This window comes from Gobio gobio (genome assembly GCF_949357685.1).
Source record: "Gobio gobio genome assembly, chromosome: 7".
NCBI classification, from domain to species: Eukaryota; Metazoa; Chordata; class Actinopteri; order Cypriniformes; family Gobionidae; genus Gobio; species Gobio gobio.
This window is the reverse complement of record NC_137103.1, coordinates 52762504-52784018: the sequence shown is the minus strand read 5'-3', so window position 1 is coordinate 52784018 and position 21515 is coordinate 52762504. Positions and strand designations below refer to the sequence as shown.

At 39.9% G+C, this 21515-nt stretch overlaps 1 protein-coding gene across 1 annotated transcript in view; it reads left to right on the top strand.

Annotated features, from left to right (window-relative positions):
* Positions 1–21515, top strand: part of slc4a10b (solute carrier family 4 member 10b) — a gene marked incomplete at its 3' end in the record, with an annotated part of 71308 nt that overhangs the window by 39871 nt on the left and 9922 nt on the right. Inside the window, exons 15-19 of the mRNA XM_079820725.1 lie at positions 963–1031; positions 6375–6548; positions 6936–7058; positions 14762–14826; positions 18883–18978. Coding sequence (XP_079676851.1) covers positions 963–1031; positions 6375–6548; positions 6936–7058; positions 14762–14826; positions 18883–18978 — 527 coding nt within the window. The remainder of the gene's footprint in view (positions 1–962; positions 1032–6374; positions 6549–6935; positions 7059–14761; positions 14827–18882; positions 18979–21515) is intronic.

Genomic DNA, 21515 nt, shown 5'->3' with positions numbered 1-21515 from the left:
TCATGGTTTGAAATCATGCATGGCACGGAAGTTTCCCCTGCTTAAACCAGCACATGTCCAGGCCCGTCTTAAGTTTGCCAATGACCATTTGGATGATCTAGAGGAGTCATGGGAGAAAGCCATGTGGTCAGATGAGACCAAAATAGAACTTTTTGGTCATAATTCCACTAAACGTGTAAAGACCTAAACCCAATAGAGAATCTTTGGAGGGAGCTCAAACTCTGTGTTTCTCAGCGACAGGCCAGAAACCTGACTGATCTAGAGAAGATCTGTGTGGAGGAGTGGGCCAAAATCCCTCCTGCAGTGCAAACCTGCTGAAAAACTACAGGAAAACGTTAACGTTTGACCTCTGTAATTGCAAACAAAGGCTACTGTACCAAATATTAACATTGATTTTCTCAGGTGTTCAAATACTTATTTGCAGCAGTATCATACAAATAAATAGTTAAAAAATCATACATTGTGATTTCTGGATTTTTTTTTTTAGATTATGTCTCTCACAGTGGACATGCACCTATGATGACAATTTCAGACCCCTCCATGATTTCTAAGTGGGAGAACTTGCAAAATAGCAGGGTGTTCAAATACTTATTTTCCTCACTGTATTTATAATGAAGGGGCGGGGCTTCAGATTCTAGAGAGCATTTGATTGGACAGAAAATCTGATGAGAAGCTGAAGAGGGATGTCATCAAGTCATTGATCCATATTGGCGGTTTTGAATGCTTATATCTTCTAAATGTGAATTTTGTCATTGTTTTGGAGCACACTAGCTTATAGATAACAGTAAGACAAACATATTCATACTAAAAGCCAAAAAAACTTGATTTCATGGGGACTTTAATACCATGTTTAAACGGGGCCAAAACTAAATTATGACTCTTTTTTGCACAAAAACCTGCACTAATATAATAAGAGGAGAAAAATGAATAGTAACAAAAAATGTTGTATATTGTCTCCTTAGTTCATCCCAATGCCGGTGCTGTATGGAGTTTTCCTTTACATGGGCGCATCTTCACTGAGAGGAATACAGGTAAAAACACTACAGACAATGTCTGTTTATCTAACACTGTCCTAACCAGAGGCGAAGTGATGCTGCGGCGTGAAAAAACAACAACATCTATTTCATGTTAATCAGAGGTTTTGCCCTAACCAGCTACAATTCCAACTTTTTAAACTTGAATTGAAATTTTACTTTTTAGTTGTTAAAAGCTCCACAGCAATATTCAAAGCAGTTTGTTATTTTTGATATTATCATTGAGATAAATAGTTTTAATCATATTTCCATTTTGATTTTTAGAAATAAAAATATTATTTAAAAATAAATATGCAGACTGTCATGTACACAGGAGAAACCATTAAACTTAGCATATGTGACCAGTCACGGAAAGTAGGGACACAAGTCAGCAGCACAACTTTCGAGCTAAATGAGAAAGAAGCATTTTTTTTTCTCCAAAAAATATTAAAAATCGCTTTTTTGCAGAATCTGTTAGTTGAGATCACGAAGAAGCCTCTCCGTGTTTGAGATAGCAGTATTGGTATATTTAAAAGCATACACTTTGAGGTTGAAATCTGTTTGTTTTTCGGAGATTCTAGCATGCAGCAGGGGCGTGTTTCTTTTGTTATTACCCCCACCCTCCAAGGGAAGCGTGGCTCAGTGTTTCCAGGTCCGCAGTTGGGCTACTTCAACACTGTTACCGCGGGCTGTTTTTCATGTCCGCAGGTTGAAGCGACCCCAATTATGTGATATTTAGCCCCGGGAATGCAAATTTTACCGGAGAAGCCCCCCTGAAACACGATTGGGCTTGTTTTGGGCTAGTTTTCAGTAGCAATTGTTTGGGTTTTGTTGTGAAAACCTGGCAACCCTGGTGGCTGGCCGCGCAGAGATCTCTGCTGGCAGTGCTAAAGCAATAACGAGCAGCTGATACGAAGTGCAAACCTCCCAAATGATAGTCTGAAGCAGTAAAGAAGCAACACGATCATCTTTCCCTTGTGCAGAAAGAGAGGGCTGTGTACAACGACATGACTGAAAATAAACATACATAGGTCCTTGAAAGTGCTTGAATTTATTTTGTGCAGGAAGTTTTCTGGAAGAAATACCATATTATTCTCTCCGGTCCGATAATGTGTTATTTCGCCAACACTTCGTGGACTATGCTTGATTTACGTTTGTTGCATTTACGGGTTACGTTAAAGGGATCCCATGGTGTTAAGACATGTGTGGCTTAATATAACATAAATTATGTATCTTACTGAAATATGTTGTAGAAAACCCATGAAACATCTGCGTGATTTTATATTTGGACCATGGGCGGCGCCATTTTGTTTGCGCTCTAGGTTGATGACGTAGAATGGTTGCACTCTGCAATCCATTGGCGCTACCCATAGCTATTCTTACCACAACACACCTCGAAAAATGTGTCAGAGTAAAATAAAACCAATTAATTGCTTTGCAATTGCATTTAAAACACACTCAAACACACATGTGCACACAAACTCTCTCTCAAAAACACTCATACACACCAACAGATTGGCGCGCGCTCACACACACACACACATCTGACAGACTGCTGTCTCAATCGAGATCGCGCACGCGCCCAAACACACACACACACACACACACACACACACACACACACACACACACACACACACACACACACACACACACACAAACACACACACACACACACACACACACACACACACACACACACACACACACACACCTGACAGACTGCGCTGTCTCAATCGAGATGTTATGGGCTGCCCTCGTCAGTCTCCACGACAGGGGCTGAATCTGAAATTGCCCCCTAATTCACTATTCCCTAGTCCACTATTACAGTTCACTTGATGAGGGAATGAAAACGAGTGAGTTAATTCGGACAGCTGTTGTGTGTACATCGGCTGTACACTCGTTATTGCGTTGCAGTGTGAGATTGAATGAATGCACTCAATAACCACTTTCGGACACCACTAGCTGTCCCCTCAAATATTCCCTATTTGAGGGTATAGCGCGATTTCGGATTCAGCCAGGTAGTGCTGGCCTGCCGAGTTGGAACCAGGTGACAAAACTAGGCAAGTCAACCTCAAGTATAACATTACAGCTGTTTGAGTGTGTGTGTGCGCGCACAGTGCGTGGATGTGTGTGTGTGTTAGCGCGCGCGCCGATCTGTTCTGTGTGTGTGTGTGTGTGTGTGTGTGTGTGTGAGAGAGAGAGAGAGAGAGAGAGAGTTTGTGTGTACGTGTTTGAGTGTGTTTTAAATGCAACCACAAAGCAATTAATTGGTTTTATTTAACTCTGACACATTTTTCGAGGTGTGTTGTGGTAAAAATAGCTATGGGTAGCGCCAGTGGATTGCAGAGTGCAACCATTCTACGTCATCAACCTAGAGAGCAAACAAAATGGCGTCGCCCATGGTCCAAATATAAAATAGATTTTTTTAAATAACGCAGATGTTTCATGGGTTTTCTACTACATATTTCAGTAAGATATATCATTTATGTTATTTTAAGCCATACAAGTCTTGACACCATGGGATCCCTTTAAGTGTTTCCCAGGTGAGGTACTTTGTGTTGTACGTTGCCATGATGTTCATGTGCGCACAAAACTATACTGTACCTCAGCGTTTCACAGACACACCGTGAAATATTGCAAAAATAGACTGGTTACATGAGCCTAAGCTCTTTTCAATAAAATCCATGCAAAAGTTAATATCAGACCATTTTAGAATACAGTATAGGATGTACCGAATATTCTTCAGTTTTATGCAAAACAGAAATATGACAAATAAAATATCAGACCTCTGTCATATGGCCAAAAATAAATGCAAAAAACCCCCTGGAAAATCCTTGAAAGGTTCTTGAATTTGAAGTTAACCAAGCTGTGGGAACGCTGTATTAACAACTATCCAAACTGTTTTAGACCTCAAAGAGTCTTTGTAGGCCTATGTTACCCTTAAATGTCAGAGAAAAGAACAAAATATAGAATAAATATAAAAAAATATATAGAATTCTATATTTTATTCTTATAGAAAATTGTACTTTGCATATTATACCATAAAAACACATAATCATAGTTGATTTTAGTTTGTCATAGTTGATCATAGCTAGAGATGAAATGGCATGAAAATTTCATTTCATGATTATAGTGACCAAAATGATCACGGTTATCACAGAATCCTGTTCAAAAAGTCCTAATGCTACACAATGCATCCCGTTGGGTCTGTCGTTGCTATGCAACCATGCAGCTTTACAGGAGGGAGCTTTACAGGGGGTATGGCTTATCTAAATGAGATGTAAATGAGCCCTATTGTCACTCCCAGCAGGTGAGAACAGGTGAGAACTGCAAAATGTTTAGAGGTCGTTTTCTCACTAAGGCCTGTTCACACCGGGGCGATTTTCGCACGCGTTTATCGCCGACGTTTAACGCCTCGGGACTAAACAATGGGCGCCAATGTGAGTGTTCACACCGACGCGCAAAACGCCAGGCGTAAAAGCGTAATTTTTAAAAAAACGCCTCGGGTTCGTTTTTTTATTTTGACGCGGCGCGTAAAAAACTGTCCGACCAATGAGATCGGCGCTTTTGTTCACGTGCCTGGAGCTGCTGAAGTGACAGTAAAACACGACTTGGTGGCGCTCAAGCACAAAACGGTCTTGCCGAGCACACATTGATACGACGAAGAAGTAGTAAGTAGACAAAGAAGAAGATGAACTGCTAATGCTGCTTGCCAGTTAGCAAAAAGTGTGAGAATGGTTTTGTCCATATACATAATATGTCTATGGTTTTGGCAAGCACGTAAATACTGTCTCTCTTCTCCTTCTGTGTGACAAGCGAGTGTCAGAGGCTTAAAGTGTCGCAGCACCATCTTGTGTACCGGGAGCGCATCGACTGAATGTGCACGTTCACTCGGCGCAGCGCCAGTGAAAATCGCTTGGGTGTGAACACTCAAGACGCGCCGAAAAACGGCACGAAAAATGCTGGCGATAAGCGCGCGCGATATTCGTCCCGGTGTGTAAAGGCCTTTAAGGTTTTTTGAGTGCCTACTTTCAAATGGCCACACTTTCTCCAAATATTATCAGATTTCCATGTGTTACACATCATTGGAAAGCTTGGAGACTACACTTTCAGAATCTGTGAATAGCTCAAAATTCCCCATAACCGACTTGTGTCCCTACTTTCCGTGACTGGTCACATATAGGAAAATGCACATTGAGCCACCCATTGCTCCATCAGCCCATTTCACAGTGTGATTGCTTGGCCGCCACAGAGAATGCGTTAAAGCAGACCTGAAGCCTTTAAATATGATGCACTGACCTGAGGAAAGCCAAATTTTAAACACTTTTTCACTGTACCAGTCTTTTTTATAGACCCTTGAACTTGGCAAATAGGACAATACAGACAGCCATATTGTGCCATCAGCCCATTTCGTGTCATAGTTTCACCGCCACCAAAAAGGATGCATTAAATTGGACATTAGGCCTTCATATTAGAGGTACTACCCTAATGAAAGCCCAATTTTGAACACTTTTTCACTGTACCAGTCTTTTTTATAGACCCTTGAACTTGGCAAATTGGACCATACAGACAGCCATATTGTGCCATCAGCCAATTTCCTGTCATGGTTTCTCCGCCGCCACAAAGGATGTATTAAATTGGACACTAGGCCTTCATATTAGAGGTACTACCCTTACGAAAGCCAAATTTTGAACACTTTTTCACAGTACCAGTCTTTTTTATAGACCCTTGAACTTGGCAAATAGGACAATACAGGCAGCCATATTGTGCTATCAGCCCATTTCCTGTCATGGTTTCTGTCTGCCGCTACAGAGGATATATTAGAGGTACTACCTTAAAAGCCAAATTTTGAGTAAATAGATCTCTATTAATTCATGAGCATCCATGCTCTCGTTTTCTTCATAGTAAAATGGCAGTGACACACAAAGGAAATAGGTTATAGTATCTAAAACTAGAAATTGTAATGTGTAAGCGTGCAAAAAATTCCTGTGTGCATGTGAATAGTTTCTCAAGGGCACGAAAAAGTTCTGTGTGTGCATGCAAAAGTCTGTATATTTTTTATTTATTTATTTTAAAATGGCTCAGGCTCTGTATGTTGTCACTTCAAGAAAATCAATGAGAAAAACATATAAAACAAATAAAAATATTTACAGATTACTGTACTATATACCAAATATAAAGCTGAAAATAAGAATTATTTATGTGAAATATGGTCTGAAAATCAACAGAGAAGTTTGGAAATTTGAGTCTAGTAAAGTTATTTTAAAATGTAAAATGTGTAGGAACCCCTTTGGATGTTTTTTGAGGCCCTCTGGTTGAAAACTGCTGCTCTAATATACATATTTCTCATCATCTTAGTTTTTTGATCGTTTGAGGTTGTTCGGGATGCCGGCCAAACACCAGCCAGACTTCATTTACCTGAGACACGTTCCGCTCCGAAAGGTTCATCTGTTCACCATCGTCCAGCTCAGCTGTCTGGTTCTCCTCTGGGTCATCAAAACCTCCAGGGCTGCCATCGTATTCCCCATGATGGTAAACATTTGACACACTAAACCTTATTATACTATTGTTAATACTTACCACAGTATGCAAGTGTATACAACTCATTTTATCCATCGTTCTGTCGATTTCTGAAAAGCTTGGCAGAGAATTCTTGTATCAAACCAAGTTTATTTACACTACCAGTCTGGACATGTATATATATATATACACAATCTCCTCCTAATCCATTAAAAATGTATAGTTTTAGCTTTGTGAAGAAATTCACAGGCACAGAACTAATCAGAAGGTCATGAAAGCATCTAGTCAGTCAAGCTTGTCTAAATGTTTCTCTGCTAGTGTAATTGCCTCTCTTAACTGTTTTGATTAATGTTCTTCCTGTAATATGTGATAATTGAATTAGTGATCTGCTCCTGGCAGGTGTTGGCGCTGGTCTTTATTAGGAAGCTGCTGGATGTTTTCTTCACGAAGAGAGAGCTCAGCTGGCTCGACGACCTCATGCCCGAGAGCAGGAAGAAGAAACTGGAGGACGCTGAGCATGAGGTGAGCTTCACCATTTATTATCTCATTGTAACATTCACTGTGAACATGCACTTGTAATTTGGATGCAAGCAGCAATTTACAAGGTCCATAACAGAACAGAAAGAACCAATGAAATACACAGATGTGCCATCGAAGAGTGGGATTTTAAAGGCAACGAGAGTCCTTTGTAACAGTTGAAGCGCCAGCTATGGCCTGATGTACATAAAAGTTTCCATGCTTCTTTAGAATGATGTGAATCATGTGCACACTCAATTTTGTGAAGTTCTACGCAAAACAGACAGGAAGAGGGCCCTTTCAGCCATTTCATGGGATTTGCCATAGAAATACAGTATTTTTACATCCTTTTAACAGTTATAGCGCCACCTATGGGCTAATCTCTATAAAAGTGTCCAAGCTTCTTTAGAATAATGTGCTGCATGTGATCACCTGAGTTCTGAGGTTTCGATTTAGGAATGATAGGGTATTGGTTAGACTTGGCCAATCTCGTTCTCTAATGCTGCGTTCACACCAAACGCGAATAGAGCGTCTGGAGTGAGTGATTTCAATGTCAAGTCAATGGAAAGGCGCGTTGACGCGCGTCTGGAGGTCCTGCGGCGAGATAGACGCGTTTCGCGCAATGCAATGGACGCGATTCCGCCTCATTCACGCGTCCAGTTCACGCGAATTGAGCGTCTATCGTCAGTCAAGTTCTCTAATGCTGCGTTCACACCAAACGTGCATAGAGCGTCTGGAGTGAGTGATTTCGATGTTAAGTCAAAGGAAAAGCACGTTGACGCGCGTCTGGAGGTCTTGCGGCGCGATAGGCACGTTTCGCGCGACACGATGGACGCGATTCCGCTTCATTCGCGCATCCAGTTCACGCGAATTTGACGCAAATTGGGCGTCTATCGTCAGTCAAGTCTATCACCACTCACGCTTGTTACGCGCGAGTGGTGCTTTTTGTGCATTCACGCATTTGAAGTGAATTTGCGTCTGACGGCCTAGATGAAAAATTTTAACTTTGGCGTCAATTCGCATCACGTTAACCAATCAGGAGCCTGCTTGCTGCTGTCACGTGGTAAATTTACGTGATTTGAAACCCTGCATAATTTAAAAATACTACTAGTGTCAAAAAATTTAGTTTTAAGACTTTTTCAGGTGAGAATGTAGTTTAAAGCTCAAATCTGTGGTTTATTTATAAAGAGAGCGCCTATTTAAAAAAAAATTATCTTGTGTTTTTGGAGTTGAGATCCAGGCGATCACTGGGCGCTCAGCGCTCATTAACCCCGGCGAGGGCAGCCTTTCCTCTGCCAGTCCTTCTGGCGTCTGCCTCTGGCTCTGATGTTAAACATGAGATATAATTCATCTTGTGTAGATCTAACGGGCGATCTTTGGTGTCATGAATCTATCATTTGTTGTCTGCCAAATCGTTTTGACTGAGGGCAAAGAGAAGTTTCATAACTTAATTTTTTAGGATATTTAAATATACATGCAGTGAAGATAATGTAGGTAGTGCATTGCCTGGACCACATTTGTGTGGCTATTAATGTTTAATATTTTTTTTTAATGAAAATTAAAAGAGGCAGAGTGGTGTTTAAGACATCTATTTCGCTTAAAACGCTCGATTTATACGCGCGACCAATTTGCGCAGCCAAGGTTACATTTTTTTTGATAACTATTGACCTAGAGAGTCCCGAGAATTGTGTGGTTTTATCGAGACTGAGCCAAAAACCTAGGACTAGTTCGCAAATATTCTCCAGTATTTAACGAACATTTTGATTGACAGTGGTGGTCCCAGAGGCAAAGTTGCTCAGAACAGGAGTTCTTCCATGTGGTATGAAGGTTGTGGGGGTGTGCGAAGAATCGTGTGGTATACAATCTTTTACACACATGAAAAACACGAAGGTGCCCCCTGGTGGCCGATTTCTTTCAAATTTCTCACAGGCCATGATTCAAACAGGCCCAGTGAGTTTCGTTCCAATCGGCCTCCGTTAACCTTGTCTGATAGCCGCTTAAACTTCATTGGCCGCTATTTTTCAAGATATGCAAATGTCCTCAAAGGCAGTCTAGGCACCTTGGATGAAGACGCAGCATACCAATTTTCAAGTAAATCAGACTTAGGCCCCGTCCACACAGAGACACGTTTAGCTGTATACGTAAAAATGTTGTATCGTATCAGCATTCGTCCAGACGGATCCGACGTTTTGAGAGCCTGAAACCAATATTTTTTTAAACCGGTTCCCAGAGTGGATAAATCTGAAACCGACACCCTTGCGTTTTCGTGTGTACAGCCAATCCGTATATTTTGTGAAACGGTGATGTCATCACACCACGGCTGAGTCCGAAAATCTGGAAAATGCTGCCTTCGGAGGACACATTTCAGGGCAGGAAGGCACCAAGGCACGTCCAAATATAATGTTAGCTTCACTTCCTTTCTCCTGAGAGACCTTCATCTGTTGATTTTTGAAGGCAGCATATTTGTATCCTTCGCTGCCTTTGATATCCCACAATCCTGTGCCTTCCATTCGGTGACAGTTGAGCTGGGAAAAAAAAGATGGCATCCGAAAGTTGCGTTTGCTGGTCAGTTTGTGTGTAAATGTAAATTTTTTTTCCCAACATTTTCTACTTCTGATGTCATTTCTAGAGAGATATTGCTAATGTAGTAATTAAATATTTGTTTAGTTCTCACCAAAGCTCTCTCTATTTTGCTGTAGATCATTAAACTGTTACACTGCCTTAAAAGTCTGTCCGAAATCAGTTTCGTGAGGTGCCTTCATGCACAAACGCTGCCTTACAAGTCATTGTCTGGTAAGGCAGCGAGGCAACGAGTCACTGCCTAGGTTTTCGGACGCAGCCCATGTCTCGCGCATGCTCCAACTCTTCTTCTCCGCTTTTAGTGTATCTCTGTGGCAGAATTTCAGCACCACATACTGGTCTGGCATGTATACTACATCGTTTTGAGTTGGTTTCAGTGGTTTCGTGTGTCAGATATTTCCTGAGACGAGGGGGAAAAAAGATTGGATAGGGAAAGCTCTGGCTTTGTGTGGATGTGGCCTTAAGGTTGCAGAGTTAAAGCCGTTTTAATGTTTTTTCCATGTTATAGCGCCAGCAAGTGGCCAGTCTCTGCGTCCTTTTTCACTCGACCACAGAATGAGCTCTTACATATGTGTGCCAAGTTTGGTGAAAATATCTATAGCGTCATAGCGATTTTAGTAAAAGTGGCTAAACCCACTTATAATGTTTTGGTGGCCCTTAGGGACCGTGAACCGAAATTTCAACTATTGACAAGACATTTCAGAGAATCTTGCTGCACAGGTTTGATGCTGATCCTTGGAAAATGTAACAATTACAAAAGGGTTTCAGTGCTAAACGCTTGAACCCCTAATAATAAGCAGACCGGACACACATTCATATTCACGTTGATTAGACATTTTTCTTGTCCAATTAGTAAAAAACAACAAATACAACAATGTTAATGAAATACTCTTTAATATTTGTCAACTATTCCTTCACATGTAGTTAGTTACAGTGAGGAAAATAAGTATTTGAACACCCTGCTATTTTGCAAGTTCTCCCACTTAGAAATCATGGAGGGGTCTGAAATTGTCATCGTAGGTGCATGTCCACTGTGAGAGACATAGGGCCCTATTTTAACGATCTGAAACGCAAGTGTCAAAGCGCGAAGCGCAAGTAACTTTGTGGGCGGGTCTCGGCGCTGTTGCTATTTTCCCGGCGGGATAAATGGCTCTTGCGCCCGGCGCAAATCTAAAATGGGTTGGTCTGAAGTAGCTTCATTATTCATAGGTGTGGTTTGGGCGTAACGTGAATAAACCAATCCGAGCGTCATCCAACATTCCCTTTAAAAGCAGGTGCGCAAGTTCCATTATGAATTGCTATTATTATGGCGTATTTACCAGGCGCACACCAGGAGCGGTTCACAGCCGAGGAGACTGATGTTCTTGTAAGAGCAGTGAAAGACAGAGAAGTGAAGTCGTAATGTTGTACATTATGGTAAAGGTGATTTCACAGTCATTTTTTTTTCTTCAGTCTTTCAGTTTTTTCAGTTTTTCAGTCGATTTTTTTTCCTGGTTCTTGACGGACAAACCAATTTGTCAGATGTCCTTATATACATATATGTCTTGCCACTATTGGGCAAACAGGTCTTATCCTTAATTATTACAATTAGCCTGAATCATTTGTAAGCTAGATTTATGCCTATTTTTTAACATCTTCGTGGCACACCACAATGATTTCCGTCATCTCATGTGTTAATATTTTTTTAGTGTAACAATTTATGATTTGCAAAAATAACTGTTGCATCTGTGTAGATTACATGAGCAAAGTGTATGCGCGTTGTGCACGCTATACATTATGGTCAAGCATGCGCCCTTAAAATAGCATAATGAACAACGCGCAACGCGCCACTGACTTTAGACTAGTTTTTTTCTGGTCAGTGGCGCAATTGTTTAATGGAACAGCAAAATAGCACCAGGGATTGTTTGTGCCGGAACACGCCTCCTTTTTTGCGCTGAACCGCCCAGGTAGCGCAAGTTCATTCACTAGTTTAGCGACGTGCTTCTGTGGAGGGAAAAGCGCGCTTTGCGCGGGTGCAAAATAGGAATGACACATGCGTCGGTGTACAAAGTCAATTGCGCTGGGTGCAAGATAGGGCCCATAATCTAAAAAAAAATCCAGAAATCACAATGTATGATTTTTTAACTATTTATTTGTATGATACAGCTGCAAATAAGTATTTGAACACCTGTCTATCAGCTAGAATTCTGACCCTCAAAGACCTGTTAGTCTGCCTTTAAAATGTCCACCTCCACTCCATTTATTATCCTAAATTAGATGCACCTGTTTGAGGTCGTTAGCTGCATAAAGACACCTGTCCACCCCATACAATCAGTAAGAATCCAACTACTAACATGGCCAAGACCAAAGAGCTGTCCAAAGACACTAGAGACAAAATTGTACACCTCCACAAGGCTGGAAAGGGCTACGGGGAAATTGCCAAGCAGCTTGGTGAAAAAAGGTCCACTGTTGGAGCAATCATTAGAAAATGGAAGAAGCTAAACATGACTGTCAATCTCCCTCGGACTGGGGCTCCATACAAGATCTCACCTCGTGGGGTCTCAATGATCCTAAGAAAGGTGAGAAATCAGCCCAGAACTACACGGGAGGAGCTGGTCAATGACCTGAAAAGAGCTGGGACCACCGTTTCCAAGGTTACTGTTGGTAATACACTAAGACGTCATGGTTTGAAATCATGCATGGCACGGAAGGTTCCCCTGCTTAAACCAGCACATGTCCAGGCCCGTCTTAAGTTTGCCAATGACCATTTGGATGATCCAGAGGAGTCATGGGAGAAAGTCATGTGGTCAGATGAGACCAAAATAGAACTTGTTGGTCATAATTCCACTAAACGTGTTTGGAGGCAGAAGAATGATGAGTACCATCCCAAGAACACCATCCCTACTGTGAAGCATGGGGGTGATAGCATCATGCTTTGGGAGTGTTTTTCTGCACATGGGACAGGGTGACTGCACTGTATTAAGGAGAGGATGACCGGGGCCATGTATTGCGAGCAGGGGCGGACTGGCCATCTGTGTGATCTGGAGAATCACAGAACGGCCGGTACTCCAGGACGGCCGGCGGGCCAGCCCACCACGCACCACACACGCATTCATCACCTGTTTTTTCCCCCCACTAATCTGTTTCACACTCCAGTACTGTAGATGGCAGCAATGCACCTTTAAGTTGGATGCCAGCTGCATTGGCCGTGGCCGCCAAGTAAGGAGAAGACGAAGTGGAAGAGTAGGAAGAAACCAACAGCAAAGATAGAGTTAGATAGAAGAAGCATAGAAACAAACAAACAAACAAATATGCATAATGCGGCCGTGGGTAAAAAACGTAAAGAAAAGGGTGGGGCTGAGAAGGCGAGAGAAAAAAAATTGCGGAATTTAGATACTGAAGCCGCTAAATATCGCAAACTAACTGAAATATTTAGGAAGTGATATTCAGGTTGCTACATTTTGAATAATTACAATAGTAAAAACAGCTTAACTTCAAAATTTTAGCTGTAAAATGCCACACGCAGTAGCTAATATTAAGAAATATGTTGTGCTTTTACTTTTAAAAATGTTGGTAACGTTACAGTTAATGCTTACAAACTTTGAAGATTTTGAATACAGAAGCTACATTTGTAATGGTGTATTTTCATTTAGATCTGGTATTATTATTTGTGCAGTAAGATTAATTACTGCATAAATTAATTAAGATTATTAAGTAATAAATTCATTTTAAGACAGCATGGAATAGATTGTATAATATGCTGTTATATTGGAATAAAACTGTTTTTTTTTTTTGCTTTTTTTTAATCCATTCCATCATTTGTTTATTCAGGTTGAGCTTAGACCAAGAGCAAAGAAAGACACCCACTCCAGCTCAACTTTAAATGACTTTAAATTAAAGTCTTGTGACACTCATGCCAGGCGTTATTGTTGTTGTTGTCGAGTTTCCGCGCGCCGATTGCTTTGGGCCGGGCCTAGTCAAAGTCCAGGGCCGTCTTTTAGTCCCAGTCCGTCCCTGATTGCGAGATTTTGAGGAACAACCTCCTTCCCTCAGTTAGAGCATTGAAGATGGGAATTTTTTTTAAAAGATTATGTCTCTCACAGTGGACATGCGCCTACGATGACAATTTCAGACCCCTCCATGATTTCTAAGTGGGAGAAATAGCAGGGTGTTCAAATACTTATTTTCCTCACTGTATATATCCAGATAGCATGCAAATCATGTTTTAAACGCTCCCCCCAAAAAATCCAGGAAAAGAGCTGTGAAAAAGAAGCATTTCACACACAATTTCTCATCTGTCACTCAAACTGGCCAGCAGTTCTGAGCACTTATTTTTTATATGGTACTTTTGTTGCTAGGCAGCGTTAAACCATCACATAATTGAGATTATTACATTTTGTCACTGAAATAACCCCCATGCAGAATTTGTTGACTTTTTGCCACACAGCGACAAAGTCCTAGCGGTTTGTAAGAAGAAAAATAGATAATAACCTGCGACGAAAACATCACTGTTTGGACCCCTAATAACTCAAGTAATTAGTATTTGGAAGAGGTTTTCTATATAACTGAATGATACTGTACAACATGACTGCTGGTTGAGTTTATTTATATAAGCTGAATGAGAGGAAAAGGCTGAGTTTTTTGAGATCTCGCGGAGGTCCTGCTTTAATGAGGAGATCTGATTTGTGCTCCAGTTTTACAGTTTGTTTTTCCTGCATTCAGAGACTTTCTGACCCCCTGGCAAATAATCTCATGTTTTACTCTTGCTAAAATTGCCATGATACGTTTCTTATAGAGAGACCCCGATTCACCCACCTCAGTATCTCAATGCATTCATTTCATGCCAAACAAATGGAACATGAATTGATCTGCCAAAATGTCCTTCAGCAAAGTTATTTAATCTCAAAGGGTCTCTGAAGTTCTCTTTGGCTGGACGGGAATAAAACTCTCTCTCTCTCTCTCTCTCTCTCTCTCTCTCTCTCTCTCTCTCTCTCTCTCTCTCTCTCTCTCTCTCTCTCTCTCTCTCTCTCTCTCTCTCTCTCTCTCTCTCTCTCTCTCTCTCTCTCTCTCTCTCTCTCTCTCTCTCTCTCTCTCTCTCTCTCTCTCTCTCTCTCTCTCTCTCTACTCCTTCTCCCTGTGTTTACTGCCAGGAGGAGCAAAGTATTTTGGCAGAGGAAGAAGGAATCGTACAAGTGCCATTGGAGGGACATTACAAGTATGGACCAGATTTTCCTAACTAATTCTCACAATAGCAAGCAATACTAGTTTTTGTTGGCTTATTAAAACAGTAAGGCCGTAGTTACAGTGATATCCATGGGTTCTGTAAAACACGACTTTGAGTGCAGTATTTTGTTTTGTTTAAAAAAAAAAAAAAAAACAGCAATAGAATCAGAATGTGCACAAACACACACTCTTCAATGAGGTTCAATATAGAACTCTACACTCTAAAAAAATTGGGTTGAAAATGGACTAACCCAGCGATTGGGTTGTTTTAACACTAGAACCGCCAGGGGTCGCTGTATACCTAAAACCGCCAGCGGGTAAAATTTACCCATGCAGATTATTACTGTATTGATACGGCTAAAAAACGTAATATATCACTGTCTTCACAAAGTAATGTATAGAGTCATGAAATGATTATTTTTAGTCATCAACTATGTTTTTGTCTTGTTGTTTTATGCTATTTTAAGCAGACTACACTAATCACTTTTTGGTGACTATAGGCTAAACCAGCCGGCAATGACGACGAGAATTAGATGGAAATAAATACATATTTGGGTGGTGTAATATTATAATAAAATGTCATTAATCGCATATTAAGATAACCCATGTTATTTAAATGACTAAAATACCCTAAATAGACAATGAAGAGCAATAATAATTCACAGCACTGCATAAGATGCATGACAACTTATGATAAGGATAACATCCGAATTCAAGCGCACAGTTTGACCTAATTCATTATTCATTTGTATAGTTATATCATTTATAATTTGAATAAGAGAACAACACCAATAAACTTGGGATAATCATGAAAATTGTTTTATTCATTCCATCATATCGTTTTTTTTTTTTTCAGGAAACGGGTAGACTTGAATAAATAGCAACACAGTAGCAAACAATACTCAATACAAAATTGCAAAACAAAAATTTATAATTAATCCAAAGTTTGAACATTTATAAATAGGCTAAAACATCTTTATTTGACGTGCGTTGTGTGACTGTTTACAGTAAGCCGACGCGTTGCTCAAACACAGCACGAAAATAGAGGAGTTCTATAGGGGTAAATTTGACCCGCTGGCGCTTATAGGTATAAATGCCCCGTTTTTAAATCTGGTTTTATCTAAACAATTTTTAACAACAGGGGATTTTAAATAACACAGTTTTAGTAAAAGCCAGTGACTGGGAGACTTGGATATTTTATTGGAAATCTGTTATGTACATTTGAAAAACAGCCATGGGTAAATTTTACCCATTGCGGTTCTAGTGTTAAGCAAACATTTAACCCAACCGCTGGGTTAAAACGACCCATTCACTGGGTTAAAACAACCCGATTGCTGGGTTAGTCCATTTTCAACCCAACTTGGGTTTTTTAGAATGTAGTGTTCTTGACTCCATTTTAAAGAATCCTTGATTGAAAAAAAGGTTCTATATAATGAGTAATGTCTTAAATTGATGCATACTTTCATTTTAATTGGCTATTTAAATGTTTTATGCTTATAATTCATTAAAAAAAAAAAAAAAAGATCCAGTGGGATGTTCTACTGTATATATGAAGTGCCTGACAAAACCAAATCATAATGAAAAACTGCCCATGTGCAGACTCAGCGATTGGCTCTTTTATTTAGAAGGCGGGGCTTATTCCGCCACTTGTGCATCCCATTCATAGTAATGTTAGTGCATCGTCTTTGTATATCTAAAGCCTTTGCTATGAGTTCCAGACGCTCTAGGCACTTATAGTACATACATATTGTACATACAGTATATACACACGAGAATGGAGAGAAATAATAAAAAATTTGAATTAAATAAAAACGTAATACCCCAGTTTCACAGACAAGATTTAAGCTAGTCCCAGACTAAAATGCATGTTTGAGCTGTTTTAACTGAAAGCATCTTGCACTGATATATCTTAAAATATGTCAGTGCCATTGTTTCGTCTCAAGATACACACCATAGCACGTTTATAAAAACACTTAAATGTCCTAATTTAACTGAGGCCTAAATCTGGCTTAATCTAAGCCCTGTCTGTGAAACCAGGCCTAAGTAATATAAATCTATAAATTAGATAGAAGTAGAATTAAGGTTGCAAATCGTCAAGTAATATGTTTGAAAAAAACCACAAATGATAAATATTAAAGTGCCCCATTATGCTATTTTAAAGGCTCCTCATTTGGTTTTGGAGTCTCCTACAACAGGTTCACTCATTTTCTCATAATAGACATTGCACATCACCACAGTGTTCAATGATTCTCAAACAACTCGTCTGATGAATCAGTCGCTCTAAATCCCTCCTTTCCACGAGTCTACTCTGTTCTGATTGGCCAGATGGCCCAGTCTGTTGTGATTGGTCTACCGCATACAGCACGTATTTCGAAAAAAAACGCCCATTATCATAACTGAACTTCAGCTCCGGAGGCTTCCTGAAGCTCAGCGATTGCACACCCTGTAAAGATATTAATGATGGCGTGGATTTTACCACATTAATCCGAACGCGAGTCCGATGATGAAACATTGAAACTAATTATTCAACCCGAACCTCCATCGCAAGGACGACTTGAGCAGGAGTTTCTCAGTGATACGCTACTCATGTTGCGGTTCATTATGAGATGTTGCAGCTGTAATTCCTCACCATCAGCATTAACAAGAGTACGTCCATCAACAAACCCATGTGTGTATTTCTCATTTATTACACTCAAAACAATTATTTATGATGCTGTTCACTTTATTTAAGCAATTCATCTTGATTTAACACCATTATATTAGGTTTCTGGTTCAAATGTAATTGATTCATGTTAAACTGACTTAAAACCGTTACTCTTTGACATAACTTGATGTTTTCATTTTGAAATAACATGTTTCAATCAAGTAACCCAAAGAAATAAGACTTTCACTTCCCATCATGCTTTGCAAAGGGGCTGAATTCGGAGACTAAATGTTTAAATAAAGTGCAATTTGATGCATTTTTAACAAGATGAGGAAATTTAGAGACTTTTTAATGCTTAATATTTTGTTATGTTGGTATTTAAAAGTTTGTGTTATGTTAGTGTTTTTGGAGGTTACTATTGTGGTGAAGTGTAGAGCATGTGTTTGGGGTGAGAACCTACTAATAACTATTAAAGTTGTTTTAATCATTTTAAAAAACTACTCTGGGCATGCCACGGATGTAACAAAACCATCTTCTGGCTAGCCAATAAAATCTGGTAAAAGGTTTTGTAAATGCTCTCAAAAGCTATTTTTTGAATTAATGTAATTAAATCATGGAAAGGATTTCCATGTGATTAAATGGCTTTCTTTCAGCATTAAGCACTTTTGTTAGGCTAACCTAAATAAATTAGTTGGTCCAAAAAATTGCAAATTAGTTGGGCTGACACTATTAAATTAAGCTGTGCCTAACCATAGTAAATAAGTTGAATCAACCTTAATAAATTAAGTTGACCCAACGTAAGTACATCAAATTGGAATAAAATAATTGCATAATGCTGAAATAAAGCAAGTTAATCATGTGGAAATACTTTCCATGATTTTTTATGTTCATTCAAAGAGTTATTTTTTTGAGTGTTTGGTGCACATGCGGGAACTCTAACAACAACAGCGCATACGAATCCCGCGTTGAACTCTGAGATTTGAGAAGTAGACGTCAGTAAAATGACGTTTGAGGGCGGGTCATGTTGTTCGCAAACAGGTGGGCATTATGCGAATGTCTTTTCTAATGAGGTAGAACCGTAACGCTGTGAGATTCGAAACACAAACGACTCATATAGACGGTTCAGAGTCGATTCTTTTGGGAGACAATAACTTTATTTATCGCGCACTTTCGACTTTACAACTCTGCACAAACCGCTTTATTACACACTGCATGAAAGGGAATATTCGAAAAACCATAATAGGGGCTCTTTAATAATCAGACTAAGCAATTGTCAAGCATTCACTATTATGTTACAAGTTTTGAGTCGGAATTTTGTATTTTATGAATGTTTTCATGCACACACCAGAATATTAATGTTAGATTTCATGTTATGTTTATGATGTTTTTATTGGACATTTTCAGAGATGATCCTTCTACTATCAACATTACTGATGAAATGTCCCGAGGCTCCTTTGGAAGTACTTGGAACACCGTCAACTCCAAAAACGACCCAAAAAGGTTCTGATTCGTTTTCATGTGAAATGTTTTTCTGCAACCACATGATTTGAAGAATCATTCTGGTTTATGGCACTATGAGTTACATGCTGAAGTTTATGATTTATAATCAGTCCTTTATGACTGTTGCTTGTCAGACTGTACTAACATGATCCCCCCATCATGTCACACTGTGGGATCTCAGTTTGTACTGCAGTCGGTTAAAAATGGACACATGCAAGAAGACTCATCCCGAGTTTAGTTCGGATGGCAGCATAAACCCGCCCACAGGTCCAATTCTCGGCGTCCAATGGCAGGGGGAAGGTGTCTCTGCGTGTCACTGTCTTTCCTTTTTCTGCAACAAAACAAGATTCATTTAAATACATTTCTTTTATATGTGTTTACCTCGTTATTTAATCTGACTCCATTAATGAAAAGATTTTCCAAATATGTTTAGTAATTTAGAAATCTGAATAAACGTTTGGAATTATTCTGATTTACTCTGACATTATTTCTCTCAAGTAGATTAAGTGAAGACGTACACTCACCTAAATGATTATTAGGAACACCATACTAATACTGTATTTCAGGGGTTTTCAAACTTTTTGTGTGTGTGGACCACTATTTGTAATCAAAAAATTTTGCACAACATAACATAACACACATAATAAAATGTCTACACACAGTTCTACCTGAATTAATCCGCACCTCTAAATAGGCTTACTAGCACTTAAACTAACTAGTCATCACATCAGTACAGCAGGCTTGTTAAAAGAAAGTTTACTGCACACAACGGCTGCCACATATTTAATTTATTTATTTACTCAAGCGCCCGAGGGCATAATCAGGTTAATTTGAACAACAGGCTTATTTCCATAGCAATGGAAAAGAACACTTGGATAGTCAACATTTCAAAACCTTTGGCATTTCTGAAAAAAACATTTCAGAAACACGAGATCAAGAAACTAAATGGAAATTGAAATAACAGGTCTTATTCATTCCATTTATAAAACTGCCTATAAAGGCTATGCATGTGATGTGACGGTACTAGACTTCTACTGCTTTAGCAGTAACGTAGCGCCACCTACAGATGTCGATTCTATTACTTTTTTGCTTGTGCAGTATTCCTGGAGCTTGCTTTTGAAAAACTCGACTGTCTTGGACTTAAATTCCCCATGCCTGGTTTCCAAATGCCGGCGAAGATTTGATGGTTTCATGCTCTCGTTAGCCAGTGCCTCGTAGAAACAAATGCAAACGGGCAACGGCTCGTCTTCGGGGCCGGTGTAGCTGAAACCTAATGCTAAACAGCTTTCGCAGTATTTTCTCTTCACCCTCCTTTTCTTTGTTTTTTTATGATGAATCTGGCTCATAGATGCATCCGACTCACTGTCAATCTCTTCATTTTTTGTAACTTCTGCCTCTGTCTCTTTTCTCTTCAGAGAACCTGTTGCTATCCACCGATCCATAATGGCACTGAACTTTAACGTCACGGCCGAGCGCCACTAGCCTATTTTAGTAATCGCACAATAACTTGACAATTTAATACAAATGTTATATCAATATAGGCATACATATTCTGTTTACTTTTTATTTTTTTATGGGAATTTTCTGGTAAAATGAAGGTAAAAAAAATATTATTTTATTTTATTTTGCCTTTCCACGGACCACCTGCAGTACCCTCACGGGCCACTAGTGGTCCGCGGACCACAGTTTGGGAATGACTGCTGTATTTGACCCCTTTTCGCCTTCAGAACTGCCTTAATTCTACGTGGCATTGATTCAACAAGGTGCTGAAAGCATTCTTTAGAAATGTTGGCCCATATTGATAGGAGAGCATCTTGCAATTGATGGAGATTTGTGGGATGCACATCCAGGGCACGAAGCTCCCGTTCCACCACATCCCAAAGATGCTCTATTGGGTTGAGATCTGGTGACTGTGGGGGCCATTTCAGTACAGAGAACTCATTGTCATGTTCAAGAAACCAATTTGAAATGATTCAAGCTTTGTGACGGTGCATTATCCTGCTGGAAGTAGCCATCAGAGGATGGGGACATGGTGGTCATAAAGGGATGGACATGGTCAGAAACAATGCTCAGGTAGGCCGTGGCATTTAAACGATGCCCAATTGGCACTAAGGGGCCTAAAGTGTGCCAAGAAAACATCCCCCACACCATTACACCACCACCACCAGCCTGCACAGTGGTAACAAGGCATGACGGATCCATGTTCTCATTCTGTTTACGCCAAATTCTGACTCTACCATCTGAATGTCTCAACAGAAATCGAGACTCATCAGACCAGGCAACATTTTTCGAGTCTTCAACTGTCCAATTTTCATGAGCTTGTGCAAATTGTAGCCTCTTTTTCCTATTTGTAGTGGAGAAGAGTGGTACCCGGTGGGGTCTTCTGCTGTTGTAGCCCATCCGCCTCAAGGTTGTGCGTGTTGTGGCTTCACAAATGCTTTGCTGCATACCTCGGTTGTAACGAGTGGTTATTTCAGTCAAAGTTGCTCTTCTATCAGCTTGAATCAGTCGGCCCATTCTCCTCTGACCTCTAGCAT